Source organism: Adelges cooleyi, unplaced genomic scaffold (assembly GCF_023614345.1).
Source record: "Adelges cooleyi isolate 19-005CV unplaced genomic scaffold, UGA_ACOO_1.1 ACOO_flye_CR_arks_rails_tigmint_CR_PRNA_574, whole genome shotgun sequence".
Taxonomy (NCBI): Eukaryota; Metazoa; Arthropoda; class Insecta; order Hemiptera; family Adelgidae; genus Adelges; species Adelges cooleyi.
Window position 1 is genome coordinate 10,552,731 of NW_026096268.1, and position 18,848 is coordinate 10,571,578.

Sequence of the window (18,848 nt, forward strand, 5' to 3'; positions counted from 1 at the left end):
ACAAATTTTAACGTACACGTAGCTACTATCAAAAACAATATTATCAACAACGATAGTAGTGCTATTTAATGTAGAAGAACGAATTTATCGTCCATAAGTTTTACCGGATTTAATGATTTTATTTTTTTTGCATCCATCAATAAAGGTAAATAGTAAATTTGTAATATCGTAAACAAAAATGTTTTGAAAAAGAAAAATTAAAAAATTGCTATTATTTTAAGAGGTGTGGAGTGTCTTATTCTTAACGAATTACCCTGTATTGTATTATTTTTTTAAGAACGCGAAAAAGATCTTTCGACACACCAGAGTTGCATAATTGCATACGCACAACGCCTTATTCCGCGGTGAACGTGTTAACGACAATAACCTGATTTTGTACATCCACAACTTGTGAAATATTTATAAATGTATGATACATACCTATATTTTTCGTTAAATCCGAACCCAGTTTGAGATCTATATGGTTACGTCTGATTATTAATAGTTTTGAAATCCCCACAAATAAGGGAAGGACACGTACCCTAGGGTGGCACCATAACAACTCGTGTCTAGTTTAACAATTGAAAAATTGTTTATTTATAGACACCCGTGACTGATACATCATACAACGCTATTACCGAAAACTGCACTCTTTGATTGGGTTTTCCCGCTTTCAACATGTTTAGTACAACGTCAGAATCGTTCCTGTCCAAAAGCCTTTATGTCTATATCACCTCATTTTGAGATAATTAAGAAAAACTGTGGCGACACAACACAACTGCTTTATTTTCAAAATGACATAGTGGGTTTAAGAACAAAACTACACCACCACTCCATTTGTTTAAAACCTAAACTCGTCTCAATTTCTTTACAATTTTTACCAAGTGGTTTTTGGAACTGGTCGACTCATTTGAAGCGATCGAAAATCAAAAAGGTGTGAAATATGTTACGTGTAGTTTTGATCAAAAATCAAACCAACTATATAACTATTTAACATAAAATGCGCTTATGAATGATACATCACTTAGCTTATTATACAGGTTTTAGATTGAATAGAAACATAAAAAACATAATAATTTCAATGTAAAATGACAAAAGTTTTAATTTTTTTAATTAAATAATTTTTGAATACTAACTATATGTAAATAGATAAATAGAATTGAATATAATTGAACAACCAGAAACGAAATAAATTATATTAAAAATGTGTGCATAAATCGAAAATGTCAATTTTGCTTAATCTGTTTATCTGGTGCATGCAACGAATGATAAATATGAGAAAGGAATGTCCTCGTGACATCTAAGTGCATGTCTTTGAAAATACCTCGGAGTTCATTCAAAAAATCTTTCACATTAAACAGGGGGTCCATTCCGTCAGGTCGAACGTTTAAGAAATCAATTTCTTTATCGGCATTGAGTGCCATAATAGTGTTCTGATTTACAGTTTTTAAATCCATATCCGCGACCCCCAAGCACTGCAGCGAAGAACACAACGGTTCAATGATTGTCTTTAACTGAGATATTGTTTCCTTTATATCTACCTTTTTATTGACAGTATCTTCGATAACATTCGATAAGTAATTCAGGTTGGGATCGTCTTGGATTACTAACAACTGTTTGTAGTCGTTGAGTAAGGCAATCAATTGTGCGCCGTAACTTAATTTCTGTTTTTTGTCTGATATTTGTTCTATACACAGCAAATGTCTCCAACATAGCCTAACAAAAATGATATTTACAAAATCGTTGTGCAACGTGAAGTACGATTTGATTTTTTCGTAGTGTTCTACGGTCACGTCAAATTCGAACCAAATTCCATCCCAAATATTTTTTAATACTCGGCTTGTGCCGGTCCAATTTACATTTGTGAAATCGAAATTCATTAATCGTAGGTCCCGGTCGCCTAAAACTCTCACGAAGAGTGTTTCCGGTTCCAACGCATCATTTAATTTTACTTTGTTACAAAAAAGTCCTTTCATCTCTCGCCAGCATTTAATGCCCTGGTTTCTCTTTACCGCAGCTGTTATGTCGACCGCCTTAGGCTTTGGGTGATCCTTTCTCCACTTGGAAAACGAATTATCTTTGTGATCTTCGGGACAATTAGTGTTTTTCAAGTCGTTCTCCAGTGACTTAATAACGTTTCCATGAACAGTGATTACCCTCTTTCGTTGGATTATGTCGTTTTTCAAGTTGTGTATTTCTGCCCTCTTCAGCCAATGCTTATATAAATAAAAGTCCCACAAAGAGCCAATCAAATAAGCGCCTCTATTGTACACCGAGATCATCGATTCTTTAACGTAATAATCACAAACTTCTTTGATCAGGCTTGACCAATGTTTCGTTTCATCAAGCTGCAAAGCCGTTAACTTCATATGCGTAACTACTTTATACAAGTGTTTGCATTTTACGGCGATATCGCGGTAGCTTGGAACTGTAAAATAAAAACATATGGTTTCTTAATTTTAACATTTTAGTTTATCTTTATATCCATTTTTTTGTTTTTATTTTTGCTGACGTTTCAGACTCATTCCACAGTCTATTATCTTTAAAGCAATAGTCATAGTCGCACTATAGTCGTGAAAGTGGCCAACGGTAACTGTCGCTCTGAAAATTCAAAGCTAAACAAAATTATACACATATAATATCTATAAAATGTTATGCAAGTATACGAGTTCACTTAACTGTACGTACATGATATTTTTTCTATTTAGCAATTATTAATTAATTTTTTTTTTTTACAATTTTAGTAAATTTATGAAATTAAAACATGTTTTCTAATAAGAGTCCGGAGGAAATAATATAAAACGTTTTTCTTTCAAACTCTAAAGGACAAACATAACAACTTGATGAAAAATCACCTGCAGGTGTTGGCGATGATGAAGATGGAGCCGGTGCTGTTGGTGGCGGTGATGAACCAATAGGTATATCCGTAACTGTAAAGTAGAATCTTTGTAACGGGTTTGGTCTGGAAAAACTTAACTATGTTTTATGTTTTATTCAGAAACTGGACAAGTGTTAGGCAATAAACATAAAAATAAAAGAGCAGTATAGTCAATTTTTTACAAAATCTTAATTTATAGGTTAAACTGTGATGTGCAATTATTAGTTTAATAACTAGGACTCTATTTTGGGAGTTAATTTATTTTTTGGACTATCACAGCATCCTTGAAAGCGATTTAAAAATAGGAACCACAATGCCCCTGGAAGAGATGGAAACAGAAGTATTATTAATGGGTAAGGATTTTAAATATTTTTTAGCACGTAAAGTTAATATACATCAATACTTGACAAAACTATTGTTGCTAAAGTTTTTTGAATACTATTGTGTATTTATTATGTAGTATGTACTCAGTATACATTGTACAACTAAATTTTGTCTTTTATTGGAAACTCGAAACACAAAATATAAACAGTTTATTCATAATAGTTTTTTGTGGAACCTGTTTCTGCCCTCAGAATTTCATTATCATTACAATTTCTATTTCCATACGCCTCCTATCTAAATCGCTTTTATTGAAACAAAAATACACATGTTTTTTTAAAATGTTGTCACTGATATTTATTATATAGATTTTTTAATCTAATAAGTTGAACAAAAAATTGTTTGTGTTAAAAAAAAAATTAAAATTCATATATTATACATATGTTTTGTGACCAGTTCTGAATTTATCAAAGAAATATAATCAAAAACCTTATTTGAAATACAATATAGAAAATTATTTAGGTTTTTCAAACACAACAACCTCTTTAAGTTATAACTAATGCAAATAACTTACTTTCCTGAGATGAGTTATCATCATATCTATCATTACCAGGAGTCGCCTCTGAAACACAAATGTTTTATGTATAATTTAAATTTTTATCAATTTTATGTAAGTAAAAATATAATGCTGTTATTTATTATTGTCGCAGAAATTGTAAAGGTAAAAAAACAATATTTTTAAAAAATGTAGGAATAAAATTAGGCAATTTACATGGTACAACATAAATTTGGAACAATAACCAAAATACCTAACAAATATCTATTTTTTCAGAGCTTTTTCAGCACGTAGAGTAAATATTAATGTTAAAAATATTGTTGTTAACGTTTTTGTATACTATTCTATATAATAATATGCACCCACTGAACTATTATACATGGAAAGCGCATAGTAAAAATAAATTGGTCACACACGAATTCCGCCATTTTGAGTCATGTCATGGATAAAACGGTGTAACATACCATTTATTCCATGATAAAAATCTGATAACATCATATTTTCTTTTATCACGGGTTAAAAAAAATGATATCAACAATATGAAGTCAGAAACCATAATCGAAAATCACTAAATAAAGTTAGACACGGTAAGTAAAATAAGAAAACAGATTCAAAATGGCGGCCTCCGAGGCGGGTCACTTTTATTATAATATGGAAAATATGCATTATGCGCCTTCCTTGTATACAGTTCAGTTTATGTACCTATGTAGTGTGTACTCTCAGTATACATTGTACAAATTTATTCAGAGGAATAATTAAAACTGTTTTTATACAAATATTCAGCTACTGATCAAATATAATTATATTAATAACAATAAATAATATGGACATTTTTATCTGAACCACAAAATATATCCGATATACTCGTATATTTTTTATTGTTGTTCCATATAAAATGTACAATTTCGTTGTGCAGTGTTTTAAATTAGTTAATATTAATAAGTTTTAAATTAGATTATTATACCTGAAGTCTTCGTCATGATCGATATGAGAAAAAATAAAATGCTTAAATCACGCATTGTTAGAACAATAATATTCAATGTAAACATGACTTAACTAAGTACTGCACTTCTAAGTGATTTCTTGTAAACTGTAGTACAGTATTTTCAGCAGAAGAACAAAGTATTAGTAATATTTTTGCCAGTTGTTTTGTAAATTGCAAAATAACATGTTTTGTTTTTTTTTACTTACTTGCATTCGTGTTTACAATGTAGAGTAAATATACAAATCGTTTTTACTGGTTGTATGTTTTTTCGCAGAAGTAAACGAGTATAAACCAAAAAATAAGTTTCTTAATATACACATTATATTTTCATGAGCAAATTCTGATTATTCTTTGTGATGAAAATAATAATTTATATTTGCTATTTAAAATATTAAATTTTTAAGGGCGTCGGAGGGCGTTTATGAAGGTGATAATATATGAGCATTTTGAGACGTTGAGATCTGTCAATTGTCCAACATTTACAATTGCTTAAATACCAAAATAAATGGCCCCAGAATAAAAAAAATAATCAAAATTGTTTTATTTTATCATTGAATGTATTTAAGTCGATTTTAATGGTGTTGTTTTTGTTTTGGATCTATTTCTTATTTAGTACATTGGTGTATGACTAACGGGTTACTGAACAAGAATACCAAACATTATAATAAAATATGTTTTCTTCTTATATCAACAAATAACACCTACATAAAACCTGTTTTCAACACGTTTCTGTGTAGGAAAAAAATGTGTACAATTATTTAGAAAAATAATTACGATGATAAAAACCATGTAATATTTTCAAATTAAGGTTTTAAATGAATAAAATAATAAAAGCAGAACTTAAGTTACTGGCCTAGGCGCAAATACGGGGAGCTAGGGTGGGCTTAGCCCCCCAAATGCTAGACATAGCCCCATCAAAAAAATTAGGTTATGAATACAATTTTAAAATACAAAAATAAATTTACTTATATATATATAATTTAAAACAAATTCCAGCCCCCCCCCCAAGTTTTTTTTTCTTGCAAAACAAAACAGTATTTATATATGTACATATGTAAATAAACGATGACGGCTAATGAGGGCAAGTCATGTGAAACAGTTCCCCCTCATTGGTTCTGTATTTAAAAAAAAAAAAAAGCCCCCCCAAGTTAAAAATTGAAATTGCGCCTATGGTTACTGGCTTGTAAAAGTTAAAAAACACATGAACTTTGTAATTTACTTGTTACTTAAGTAGTTAAAAATTTCTTTGAAACATCAGTTGCCATATGCATCGTAACCTTAGGGGGGCATGCGACAAGATCAATCTGTCATATTTTGTTTAGCTTATGAATTTATTTTTTAAAATCAAATAGTTACCTACACTCGTTTTTATTTAGTTACAACAAATAGCTATAAGATGTTGCTGTATAAATAGCTGTATGGAGGTAGATGCGGCGATTTATTATCAGTCACGATTGCAATCAGTAATATTGTGATAAGTGATAACAGATAATTTAATAGTGGCTTGTGCTCGCAGCCCGGCAAACTACTGTTATTTTTTTAAATATTTATACTTTTTGTACTTAGATTTGTATTATTAATGGAAAACACACCAGTGATTGAAAGTGTATGCTTAGTGACTATAGACCATTATGTGTGTAGCCCAGTCGATGGTCTCGATTCTTTATATTCCGAATTTTGGGCAACACAAGTGACTAAAGTACCAGTCCTTCGAGTTTTCGGATCTACGATAAAAGGTATTTGATAAAATGCATGTGTTATTAAGTTTAAAATTGCAAAATAATGTTAACACTATAAAGGTTTTTAACTCGTCGTTTTTAAATATAACATAGTCCAAGCCCTATAAGGTGGCGGTATTATTTATTGGTGATAAATATGTAGGTACCTCATCTATGTAGTTTACATAAAACCAGATAAGCTATGTAAATTTATAATAAGAATGGTCAAAATACATGACAAGACTAATATTGTTATATTAAATTAAAACTTTTTTTTGTGTTTCTATATAAAATATGAATCAAAACTTGTGTGGTTTTTTATACATCTTAACAAATATTTTGTTTTGTTTTTTATTTATAGGAGAAAAATGCTGTCTACATATTCACGGTGTTTTTCCATATATATTTGTGGAATTGGACGAATCGCTCGAAGCTAATGACAAGTCTATTTTGTACAATTTTGCAAATAGTCTTGATAAAGCGCTATGCCTTGCTATTGGAACTACTAATTCAAAATCAAGGCACATTCATAATATTTTAATAGTTTCTGGGAAGTAAGTTTTGCCATTTATTCACATTTCAATTATGTTGTAAATGCAGTGCTTCAGTTGGAAAAATAAAATTAGAAGGATGTTTTTACTTAAAAAAAAAAGAACATTCTCGGCATATTTTTATTACTTAGAAAAACTACGCGCCACTTATAAAATTAGTAGAGGTTCGCGACAATTTATGAAACTATTGATAGTGTATACAGTTCTCCCGCATCCTCCTCCCCCAATTCGAGCACTGTGTAAATGTGATATTCTATGCAATTTAAGCTTTTATAGATAAAACAAATTGTGTATGTGTACTTTGGTTAAACACACTATTATTGTATCGAACGCTTCAATAACTTTATTTGAAAATTATTGTTATATTTACAGGTCCTTCTATGGATATCACAGTGAAAACAGTCAATATTTAAAGATCCTATTTTATAATCCGTATTCAGCTAAGGTTGCTGTTGATTTATTACAAGTAATCAAATTATATTAAAATAATATCTTAGTACACTTAATTAAAAGTTAATAATTAAAGTTTGTTTAAATATAAGTATTAAAGAAAGGAATATATATATATATTTTTTATTTATATTTATAGAATGGAGCAGTTTGTAACACCATATTTCAACCTCACGAAGCACACATTCCCTTTCACTTGCAGTTTATGATTGATTTTAATATTCACGGAATGAATTATATCCGACTATCTAATATTAGTTATCGAGCTAACGACGATCAATGGTATAGTAATAATATGTATATAATTTATTTATACAAAATCTTATATTCTTTCCTCTCCTTTAAATCTGCCACCAATGTATATTTATTAATGTGTAATTGTGTTAAACAGTTTGTTTCCAAAATTTCACGGTCGTATAGTAATATTATTATTCATTCTTTATTTGCAGTATTCCAAAAACGAGTCGATGTATCAAAGAAATGGACACGCACGCAAATTATATTTTAAATCCTGGCCTAATTGACGGTAATAATAATATTTGTATTATTTTTTTTATGAAATATAATAGTTATAATGTTTGATTAAAATGTCCATGGAAAGAATATTAATATTTGGATAGTATTTAAATAAATATGAACAAGTAAATAACTGTAGTGTGCATCACAAAAATATCTGCCACTTTTAATTTCTATGCTTTTTTACCGGCACATTTTTGCAGTGCAAATGTGGATGTTAAATACATGGTAAAACAACAAAACCAATTACTTATTTAATGAACTATATGAATCATATGTTTTTCATATTTTAGGCGAATTAGAAAATCCTGGATTGGCCACTATCCGAGAACAAATTAATAAGTTAACTTCTGACTTGAATGTAACAAGAAAAGGAATTGAAGTTTTCAGTGGAGAAAGAAAATCTACGTCATTGTCAAATTTAGAAATAAAATTTATTAAAGATATAAAAAATAAATTAAAGAAAATAAAGGTAAAACGCATAAATTGTTTTTCAAGATAATTTATTAGCAAACTATTATTAATTCATGTAACTAGTTATATGTTAGTAATAATTTTAATGTAATTGTACTTTTGCCTAGAAGCAAAAAAAAGTCAATAAATCACCGTCGGAATTAGAAGCTAGTGTCAACGAAGGTGTAATATTAAATTTATCGCAAACCTTCCAATCCCAAGCGCCATTTTGTATGTAAAGAAGTTCTTATATTGTGTAAAATTTTGATGTGAATACTTATTTAAACAAAATATTTTTTTTAGGGGACAGTCAAAGTATAGATTTAATGAATTTGCTAATGAACGAAGAAATAAAAAGTCATAATGATAATCACGAATTAACTTGTGATACAGAAAGTGAGAAAGAAGAAAATTCCGATGATGACATGAACTATAATGATATGTCATTGTCTTTAGTAGATTTACACGAAAGGTACATATTTTTTCTTTATTAAACAATATTTTTAATGCAAATCAGTAGCTATTATTGTACAGTATTTAATTTTCTAAACTTGGGAATTTTTTATTTAATTATCAAATAATTATTTGTAGTGCATTTTTATTTTCAAATAATAATGTATTTTTAAATAATATATTATTTCAATAATATTTTATTTAAATACCTACATTTTAGTTTAAATATTCCAAATATGAAATAACTTATTACTATTTTAAGTACATATTTATTTGCATATATTATTTAAGTAATGCCCAAAATTATTTTTTACTACATACATAATTTTACTATACAACATTATTACATCAAATAGCAAACTTACACGTTTCACTTAATTTATTTTAGTTTTATTTATTTGTTGCGTTTTAGATATTCCCAAAATACAGACCACGTTAATACTGATTCAAATCAGTGTGAAGAAAATGTTTCCAAAACTATTACGGATGAAGTTAATTTTAGTCAGCAATCGAATGTCTCAGATAGGTTAGTATATATTGTTCTTCAAAACGTATTTGTCATTGTATTTTTTGTTTTCGTTTTTCAAGAACTTTTATAGTGAATAACAGAGATCAAACAAAGTACGAACAATATATGGAGACACCTAGTCAAACACCAAATAATGACAATAGCAGTTTTAATTTAAATTCAAAACTGAATATTGTATGTGATGAGAAATTTACTACATTCAGTACAATTTGGACTTCAATAACAAAACCTCCGAGTTATGAGGATGCTTTGAACAACATGGACAAATTTCAACATACACGTGGCTACTATCAAAACAATATTATCAACAATGATAGTAGTGCTATTGAATGTATTAGAAAGAATTTATTGTCCATAAGTTTTACCGGGTTTAATGATTTTAATTTTTTTGCATCCGAATCCAATGTAATATTAGAACCGTTAAAACAAGCGCCAACACATTCGATGGCTATGAAATGGCTAGAAAAACGTCATTCGAAAAACAAATATAAAAAAAAATTCCATCAAAAAGATATATTTAGTCCTCAGTCGATTCCAAAATCTGTTATGTTGAACAAAATCAATCACAGTACTCCCGTAACGAGCCAAGGCCAAATAAGTAAAACCACTTCGCCGTGCACTCCTACGTGCAGCCAAAACAAACGTTTGCGATCCAAACGTAAACTCAGCACTCTTTTTTTGGATTCGTTAAAAGTTTGTAAAATAAAAATTTGTATGATGAAATCTTAAAGAAAAAATGATTAATCTTAATCTTTTTCAGGCAGATAACAGTAACGATTCGCGGTCTGAATTCTTTAACTCGTTCAGAACATACAATAGTTCAGATAGTAATATTCTCGATGGCATGCAGTTATGTGGAAGTGTTCACAACTTCTGTATTGATACCGAAAATGTAAGAGGTTGTTGATGATAATATAAATTTGTAATTATTTTACAAAATATTGTTGTTAAAAAATTTCTATTAGACTGATCATCTTACAATTTTCACCATGGAACTTCATACTCAAACCAGAAGTTCCTTTAATCCAGATCCAGAATACGATAGCATAGAAGCAATATTTTATCGCGTATTCAGCGCGTCACAAGAAAATCCGTCGACAACAGGTAACTGTGGTAATATGTAAAAGTAAAAGTTGTACAGTGAGATTAACTGTTAGGGCATAGTGAGGATAGAGCATATTTTTATTCGGAGAGATTACAAGTCTTTATGAGTTATTAATAAACCGTAATATTAATAATAGTTGGTTTTTGTTTAGGTTTTATTTTAGTAGACGATAAAAACCATTCGAACGACTTGTCACATTTTAAGTCACAAATAATTGTATGTCACAACGAAGAAGAGATGTTGGATAGGTTTATCCAAATTGTAATCGACTGGGATCCAGAAATTTTGTGTGGCTATGAGGTAAAAATTTGAATGATTTCATTTTACTATTTTTAATTCTTACATTAAATAACAATAGTCATAAGTACTTTGACGTCACTGAATAATTTGTGTTACTAAATTTCAGATAGAAATGCAGTCGTGGGGTTATTTGAAACAAAGATGCAATCACTTGGGACGTAATTTAAATAACAAATTATCAAGAATAATATTGGAGTATGAAACAAACCACGATCCCAATAACGAAGACTCAATGAATATAGATTTAAAATTAAAAGGAAGAATCGTGCTCAATATTTGGAGATTGCTTAGACACGAAGTAAATAAATGATTGGTAAATCGTTTTTTTTTTTTTAATTCACAATTTTTCGGAATTATTTAAACTTTTAGTTGGCTGTTCAAAGTTATACTTTTGAAAATATGGTTTTTCTAATACTAAACCAGAGGGTGCCCAATTATTCTTACCAGACCCTATCGTATTGGTGGAATCACAATAGTTCGTTATACAGGTAATGGTTAAGAGTCTTAATTATTGTAAGTTACAAAATAAAATTAAATAATAACATTCAACATATTTAGATGGTTGACCGTTGATCATTATCTATTTAAAGTCGAAAGTACAATTAACATTCTACAACAACTTGATTTGATCGGTCGAACGAGTGAACTTGCAAAACTTTTCGGAATACAATTTTACGAAGTATTATCGAGAGGTTCACAAGTATGAAAGTACAGTGTTTTTTTTTAATTTCAAATAAATGGATAAATGAATTGATAAATAATTTTTATTTTATTTTAGTTTCGAGTAGAGTCAATGATGTTACGCCTTGCGAAAAAGAAAAACTTTGTTGCTGTTTCCCCGAGTATTAAGCAAAGAGCTGAAATGAATGCGCCACAAAGCTTGCCTTTAATAATGGAGCCTCAGTCCAAGTATATGGTTATTTTTGTGTGCTTAAAATATTAAAAACTGCTATGTAAAATAATTTTTTATTTTATCTGAAAAGATTCTACACGGATCCAGTTGTGGTACTAGATTTTCAAAGCTTATATCCATCAATCATAATAGCTTATAACTATTGTTTTTCAACGTGTTTAGGGAGTATTGATTTTCTTGGAAAGTGAGTATTAATCAAAACGTTATTTATATTATGTTGTTGTAAACACAAAGACTGAAGTAAATGAAACGCAACAAACTAACAATTCTTACCCTGCCTGTAGATCTGAAGTCTTTAAATTCGGTTGTACAACGTTAAAAGTGGCATTTCAAACCTTGCTGAACGTAATCAATGATATAACAATTTCTCCATGCGGAGTAGCGTTTGTTAAGAAAAATATTTGCAAAGGGATATTGCCAACAATGTTACAAGAAATTCTCGATACAAGAATAATGGTAGTGATATTTAGAAATTTTATTCAACTGTTCATTCATTTAGTTTTTTTGTTTACCTCATAAATATTTTTAGGTGAAAAACTTAATGAAAGAACAAAAAAACAACAAACACCTTTGGAAGATTTTAAACGCCCAACAACTCGGTCTTAAGTTAATAGCTAACGTAACGTACGGTTACACTGCAGCCAACTTTTCGGGCAGAATGCCTAGCATTGAAGTACTATTTATGATCATATTTGAGGTACGTAAATATTGCTATGTTGCTAACCATTTGTTTTGTTTTATAGGTCGGCGACAGTGTTGTTAGTAAAGGTCGTGAAACTCTCGAGAGAGCAATCACTCTAATTCAATCATCAGACCGATGGAACGCTCAAGTTATCTACGGTGATACAGATTCTATTTTTGTGTTGCTCAAAGGTCGCTCTAAGGAAGAGGCATTTAAAATTGGAAATGAAATGGCTGATGTTGTTACCAAAGATAATCCCGTACCAGTAAAGTTAAAATTTGAAAAAGTTTATTGGCCGTGTATTTTGCAAGTAAATGACTAAAAAACTACTATTGTGAGAAAAAAAAAACATTAATATTTCTATTATTTAAATTAGACAAAAAAAAGATATTGTGGTTACATGTATGAAAATATTGATCAAAAGCGTCCAAAATATGAAGCTAAAGGTATCGAAACCGTTCGACGTGACGGTTGTCCAGCCGTTTCAAAGGTAAACTGTAGTTACCTAATAAAAAAAAAAGCAAGCATACTGAGATAGTGGGTGTCACAGGGCTTTAGAAATTATTATAAAAATAAAATATGCTTAAATGTGATGCAATAGGTAAAAATTATTAAATATAATATATAGATAAAAAAAAATGTAAGGCTTTTGAACTTTTTATATATTTAATAGTTACTTTCTAGGCATGCAGGTACGTATAATTTTCATTCTAAATCCTAGAACTATCCTTAAAAAAGCAAAATAAAAAAAGAGTTTTAACCTTTAGTGGGTTAACGTATGTAACTCGAGTCGTGAATAATTTTACTGATAATGTTGACTGATCTATTTGAAAATTTTAATATTGTAAAATAACCAACAAAAATATTTATTTTAAAAAAACTTGGAAAGTTACAATTATTTCCAAAAAATAACTTGAGCTTACATATTTTAATTGATCAACCCTACATGGGTACCTAACATAAATCATAAATTAACTTAGTGGTTTCGTTACTAATGTGTTACTAATGTTTAATACTAAGATTTTAGAAAAAAGCCTTTGCACTTTATTCGAGACGAAAAATATTGCCGCAGTAAGGTGTTACGTGGACAAACAGTTTAAAAAAATATTCAAAGGAAATGTAAATATCCAAGATTTCCTCTTTGCCAGGGAATACCGAGGCAGAAGAGGATACAAACCAGGAGCTTGTGTGCCCGCTCTAGAACTAGCCAAGTATATAGCAAACTGAAAATAAATTTATCTTGTGTATCAATAATTTGTGGTTATCATTTCTCAGGCAATTGTCGGCAACCGATAGGAGAGCTGAACCTAGAGATAAAGAACGAGTTCCGTATGTTATCGTGGCCGGACCAAAAGGTCTGCCGTTGATAAAACTTGTGCAATCGCCGAGAAATTTTCTTACAGATAAATCTGCCAGAATAAATGCAGAGTATTATATATCGAGAGCAATAATACCGCCGCTCCAGAGGTGTTTTTCGCTGTTGAATGTGGATATAAATCAGTGGTAAGTAAAACCCGAGGGTCCGTATAAAGTTCCGGCAATTATATTATATGCTACACATTTAATTGTAACTAAAAAAAAAAACCAAGTAGTAAAATGTGAACTTTGTCTGGAACTTTATGTAGTCCCCTGTGAATGGATCGCCTAAATATTAGAAAAGGCCATTCTCAGCATTTTTGCCATAATATCAGTATCGTTAAACTATGCATTAGTGAGAACGGCCATGATATATATTAAAATTATATCTTACTAATTAATATTATTATTATTTGTGTGTAGGTACTCGGAGCTGCCACGTGTTTATCATTATCATTTTCCCGATACAACGTTGGAAAATAAACGAAAACACACATTGTCTCAATATTTTTTCTCTATTAATTGTATTCTGTGTAATAAATTGTCCCAGAATGGATTTTGCGATGAATGCAAACAGAATCCTCAATATTTAGTCTTACAACTGAATAATCTTCTTATGAAGTGGTCAAAAAAGCAAACTGATTTGGAAACGGTAAGTATATTAAATATAAAACAAAATATATATATATATATTAAAACAATTTGGTTTCTCTCTCCCAAGATTTGTCGTTCGTGCTGTGGTAGAAATGTTGAGTTGAAGTGCAACTCTTTGGACTGCCAAAATTACTATAGCACCCAGCAAGCTTCGAAAGATATGCAACAATACTCGTACATTAATAACATTAAGGATAATTTAAATTTATAAGTAAGCGTGATATTTTATTTATGAAATTTTAGTGAAATTGTATTTTTTTGTGAATTTTTGTATTAAAAGTCAAAACCAATAAAAATCGAATTTTGTTAATATTTAACAAACCGTGTAATATATTTTTATGGAGAAATAGTACCTATTTTTGAAAATTTAAAATTGTTGTAAATTATATCACTCGAAGCGCAGCTCTTTTATAAGCCTTCATTTTTACTTTGACTTTCATGGAGTACAATCAGAACTAATTGACAGCAGACAAGTTAAACATATAGCAATTATGTTGAATATGGAATGGGGTAGATGTTTCAGTTTTAACCACTGTGTCAATAGAAAATAGTAGCTCTTTTAATTTGTTAAAACTGAAATTGTTTCAGAAAACGGGGTTAAAATAGTGAAGGGTATATATTTTTATTCTTCAGATGAATGATATTATGAAATATTTCAAAATTGTGATGACACTTTATTATCAGCTAATGCCTTTTTACAACCGTTTTAAAGCAAATATTCTTAGTCATTTTTTTAAATAGGTATCTTATTTATACAGCATATTTTTAATATGTATTTATTTTAATTTTTTAGTTTTAAAACTGACCACAAAAAAAGGTCGGACTTGCTGCTGTCTTCATTGCCCGTGTAATATTTTTATAAAGAAAAAGTAGTAATATTTTTGTTGCTCTACTACATTGTTATTACTTATAATAATGTTTATAAAGGGTCTTTATTGGCGCCAATCTTTAACAATCCAACTATGAAAATGGAAAAATTATTTTGATGTTAAAAAATTCATTTCTCACAACAACAAAAAAAAGACTTGTTGTATGTTTGTTAATTAGTGAACAAAATTCGCCTACTTTGTCAGAATTACACGTTTGTATTTTTGTATCATAAATAAATAAAATCCACAAGTTCCGGTACAATACAATATGCGCCAAAGTGCAAGTTGATTTCGTTATATTTTTTTGCTTATCATATTTTATAATAATTCCAATTTGTCATTCGTCATTGCAATTAGGTGGGTAGGTTGACAAAATCAACGACAGCTTATTGTCCGTGTCTGACAAATATTATGCCAAATTGTATAAATATATATATATATATATATATACAATAAACTAGCAAAAATACAACTCTGTTATATTCCGGCCAAAGCATTCTCTTTCAGTGTTTTTGATTGAGTACAAGTCGATTCTCAAATTTGGTGAATAATAACAAACAACAATTGTTGCTAATATTTTTGTACAACAATTTTATAAAATATTTTTTTTTAAAACAACACAAATGTCTTGCCCGAGTGGCGTTTACGAGTCGCTGCGATGGATTTGGCTGATATCGCGAGTTTTCGGCGTGATGCCGTTGACGTTGGAACGGGGCGGCGGCGGCGGTGGTCCCGTGTGCAAGTTTTCCCTGCCGGCGTACGTGTATTCGGCCGTGTTGCTCGCGGTGTCCGTGGTGCACGGCGTATTGGCGCCCGTGTACGTGCTGCACTCGAACATGCCGGACACGTATGAATACTCGCCGTTTGCCGCGCAACTGCCCAGGCTGCCGGAATTCGAGCACTCCGGCAACGGATCGAGCGGCCACGACGACGACGACGGCGACGAAAATAGTCAGATGGCCACCGCCATGAAGATCCTGAACCCGATAATGATCGCCGTGTCGGCCGTGTGCAGCCGGTTCGCCGTGCTCGCGTTCCTTCATCGCGGCATCAGCTCGTTCATCACGGTGGTGCACAACACGGACCGGTTGATGGCCGCCAACGCGAACAATTACGGTCTGCTCGGCCGGGCCGTCGTCGCTGACAACGCGACCACTTCGCTGTTGCGCCTGTTCGACAAGAGCCTGTTATGATATTTCGCGTTGATCGGCATTCCCGTGAACGTCTACTACATTTACACGGTGTCGTTCATCAGCAGCCCCGCCGGCCTCTTGTGGTGCCTGGTGTTGGTGGCCAACAACCTGTCCGGCTTCTGCTGCGACTTGCAGTTTATCCGGTGCGCTTGCATGCTCGACAACAGGTTCTGCACCATCAACGAACAACTCGGAACCATCGCTTCTAATTGGAACTTCAAGCGCGAGTAATTACCGTACTTGACTAGCTATCACTATTTATAATTACTAAGTAATTAGACATTTATATAGGTCTTTCATACTTGAATATGATTTTTTAAAAATTGAATTAGATCAAAACGTAGGTACTATTTTTTAACCGAAACTGCATTTTTCTTTGATCATTGGAAATGATATATTTTCAACAAAGGTGTTAACTGACAATGCATTTTACTGCATAAATACACATGTCATAGTGTAATAAAAACATTATATTAGTCGGAAAAGGTTTTGATTGTTGGTTACATAATGTAGTTATTTATATATTGAGTATGAAAAAAAAATAGCGTTCCTGAACAATGTCAGGTTACCACCTTCCATTCATTGACCCCTATGTAAATGACAATTTAATAAAATGTTCTATACATTTTATATACTTGACTCGAAAAATATTTAAGCAAAATTTTGTTTCTCAAAGTAAAAACTTTCTCAATACGATTAGGGCTTTGGTGGAAAAGAAAACGTGTCGGGCTTTTTTGTCTGAACTGTCGTACGGACACAAATTGTGCGATTCCATTGAAATTTACAGGTAGGTAAAAATTTAGATTTCATAAATTTTTGGTATGACATTTTAACGCGTTTATTATTTCACATAATAGATATTGTTACGGTCAGTTTTGCGACATGGTGAGTCTGTTGAACTCGACTTACCAGCTGCATCTTCTGGGCTCGATTTCAGCTTGTTTCCTGAAAATACTGTTCAACATATATTTCGCCATGTTCGGATACGTCGTCGGCACAAACGGCCCAAAGGAACAGGACGAACTAGTGCGGGCCATCTGTTGGATGATCTATTACAGTTTGAGGTTTCTCACCATTATATGGGTGGCCAACATTACCGCTAAGCAAGTGAGTATAGCAGTATGTAGGTAGCTGTTATAGCTGTTGACAGTTAACACTTAACGTGATTGAAACTTATCAAAAAATTTCTTATTTCTTAAAAATATTGCCTATGCAAAACTCCTCAAAAAACAGGCCGCAGCATGCAAATCTCCTCAATTAACAAGGTTGGGTTTTACTACATTTTAACAATTATTGTTAATACCGCATGATTTCAGGCACTCAAGGCCAAATCATTAGTGACCGATATAAACAATCGATATTTGGATAGCAGCACCAAGGAAGAGGTTCAGAATTCTATAGCTAAATAATGTTGAAATAATTACCTTCCCACAGTGGCGGATCCAGGGGTTGTCCAAGGGGGGGGGGCGAATTTTCGTTTTTTGTAGGTATAATAAAATTACCTTTTCTGATTTTTACTTTTTATTAATTTTCTACAAAATATGTTACAATGTATTAATTACTTTGATTAGTTATTTTTTAATTAATCATTATTAATTTTGACCCAATACACTTTCATAGAAAATAGCTACAACAAGTTTGTTTAAATGTCAAATACATAAATAAGTAAAGTACAATACTCAGATATTTATAATATAAAATCAATGCCTTTTTTTTCTTTAGCAAATCTTTCAATAATATCATCTACATATTTTAAGGGGATTCGATACTGGCCCTTTTTTTTTTTGTCAAAACACATCATTTTTTTGTCCATTGCACCAGGCCGAACCAGTGATCCGATAAGTAATTTGAAAACAGTTTGAATACGCCATGAAGTTTACTTAGGATCAGTTAGGGTACTTTTTAATTTTAACCCATCACCCCCCCCCCCTCTCAAATCCGCCACTGCCTTCCCGCCTTAAATTAGGTAACAGTATATGTTTGTTTTCTCTTTCAGTTACAATTGTTTTTAGACCAAATATGCAATCGTAGCATAGAGTTTACAGCTTGTGACTTTTTCACATTAAACACACATCTGATCACATCGGTAAGTGTGTACCTACGAAAAAATAATAATAATATCTTGTTTCTTTATTTGAAATGTCCACGATTTTATCATTTAAGGCCATAGCTGCCGGAGCGACCTATCTTGTTATATTAGTACAATTTCATTCGGGTAAAGATTGAAGAAGAATCTTCAAAACCAATAATTTATGCTTCGAAATCCGACTAATTATTCAATTTTTCAATGCACGTTTATTTGAATTTTGTATAGACTTTTAAAAAATTGTGAGTTTACATTTATTATAAATAAGTAATTATGAAAAATGTTTTAAATTTATTTTACA

General features: G+C 31.0%; 2 protein-coding genes across 4 annotated transcripts; both read left to right on the forward strand.

The window, feature by feature from the left end:
• Positions 1-6,233: 6,233 nt before the first annotated feature.
• Positions 6,234-14,669, forward strand: LOC126842759 (DNA polymerase zeta catalytic subunit). 2 transcript variants are annotated; one of them, XM_050579895.1, is made up of 26 exons: positions 6,234-6,455; positions 6,799-6,991; positions 7,361-7,454; positions 7,578-7,720; positions 7,888-7,964; positions 8,248-8,426; positions 8,536-8,638; positions 8,711-8,879; positions 9,273-9,386; positions 9,449-10,082; positions 10,150-10,281; positions 10,355-10,493; positions 10,646-10,794; positions 10,901-11,092; positions 11,164-11,282; positions 11,353-11,494; positions 11,573-11,703; positions 11,778-11,891; positions 11,992-12,163; positions 12,237-12,380; positions 12,451-12,699; positions 12,766-12,879; positions 13,410-13,600; positions 13,665-13,892; positions 14,169-14,397; positions 14,467-14,669. In XM_050579895.1, the coding sequence occupies exons 1-26, from the start codon at positions 6,299-6,301 to the stop codon at positions 14,608-14,610; spliced, it is 4,452 nt and encodes a 1,483-aa protein (XP_050435852.1). In that variant the 5' UTR covers positions 6,234-6,298; the 3' UTR covers positions 14,611-14,669. The 2 variants fall into 2 exon arrangements, with proteins under 2 accessions (XP_050435852.1, XP_050435853.1); XM_050579896.1 differs by having other exon boundaries at positions 8,539-8,638.
• A 1,657-nt stretch (positions 14,670-16,326) lies between these two features.
• LOC126843298 (gustatory receptor for sugar taste 43a-like) lies at positions 16,327-18,749 on the forward strand. Of its 2 annotated transcripts, XM_050580725.1 has the most exons (6): positions 16,327-16,688; positions 17,162-17,248; positions 17,319-17,568; positions 17,778-17,846; positions 18,458-18,547; positions 18,625-18,749. In XM_050580725.1, exons 1-6 carry the CDS (start codon positions 16,615-16,617, stop codon positions 18,685-18,687), a joined length of 633 nt encoding a protein of 210 aa, XP_050436682.1. In that variant the 5' UTR covers positions 16,327-16,614; the 3' UTR covers positions 18,688-18,749. The 2 variants fall into 2 exon arrangements, with proteins under 2 accessions (XP_050436682.1, XP_050436681.1); XM_050580724.1 differs by lacking the exon at positions 16,327-16,688 and having other exon boundaries at positions 16,937-17,248.
• The last annotated feature ends 99 nt before the right edge of the window (positions 18,750-18,848 follow it).

Excerpts from the sequence above, each read along its gene's own strand:
- LOC126843298 (XM_050580724.1), top strand. The coding sequence starts at position 17,019 with ATGTCAGGTTACCACCTTCCATTCATTGACCCCTATGTAAATGACAAT. Across the intron at positions 17,249-17,318 it reads GATTCCATTGAAATTTACAG|ATATTGTTACGGTCAGTTTT; the intron begins GTAGGTAAAAAT and ends TTCACATAATAG. Across the intron at positions 17,847-18,457 it reads ATAGCAGCACCAAGGAAGAG|TTACAATTGTTTTTAGACCA; the intron begins GTTCAGAATTCT and ends TTTCTCTTTCAG.
- LOC126842759 (XM_050579895.1), top strand. The coding sequence starts at position 6,299 with ATGGAAAACACACCAGTGATTGAAAGTGTATGCTTAGTGACTATAGAC. Across the intron at positions 11,704-11,777 it reads ATAATGGAGCCTCAGTCCAA|ATTCTACACGGATCCAGTTG; the intron begins GTATATGGTTAT and ends TTATCTGAAAAG. Across the intron at positions 14,398-14,466 it reads AGCAAACTGATTTGGAAACG|ATTTGTCGTTCGTGCTGTGG; the intron begins GTAAGTATATTA and ends CTCTCTCCCAAG.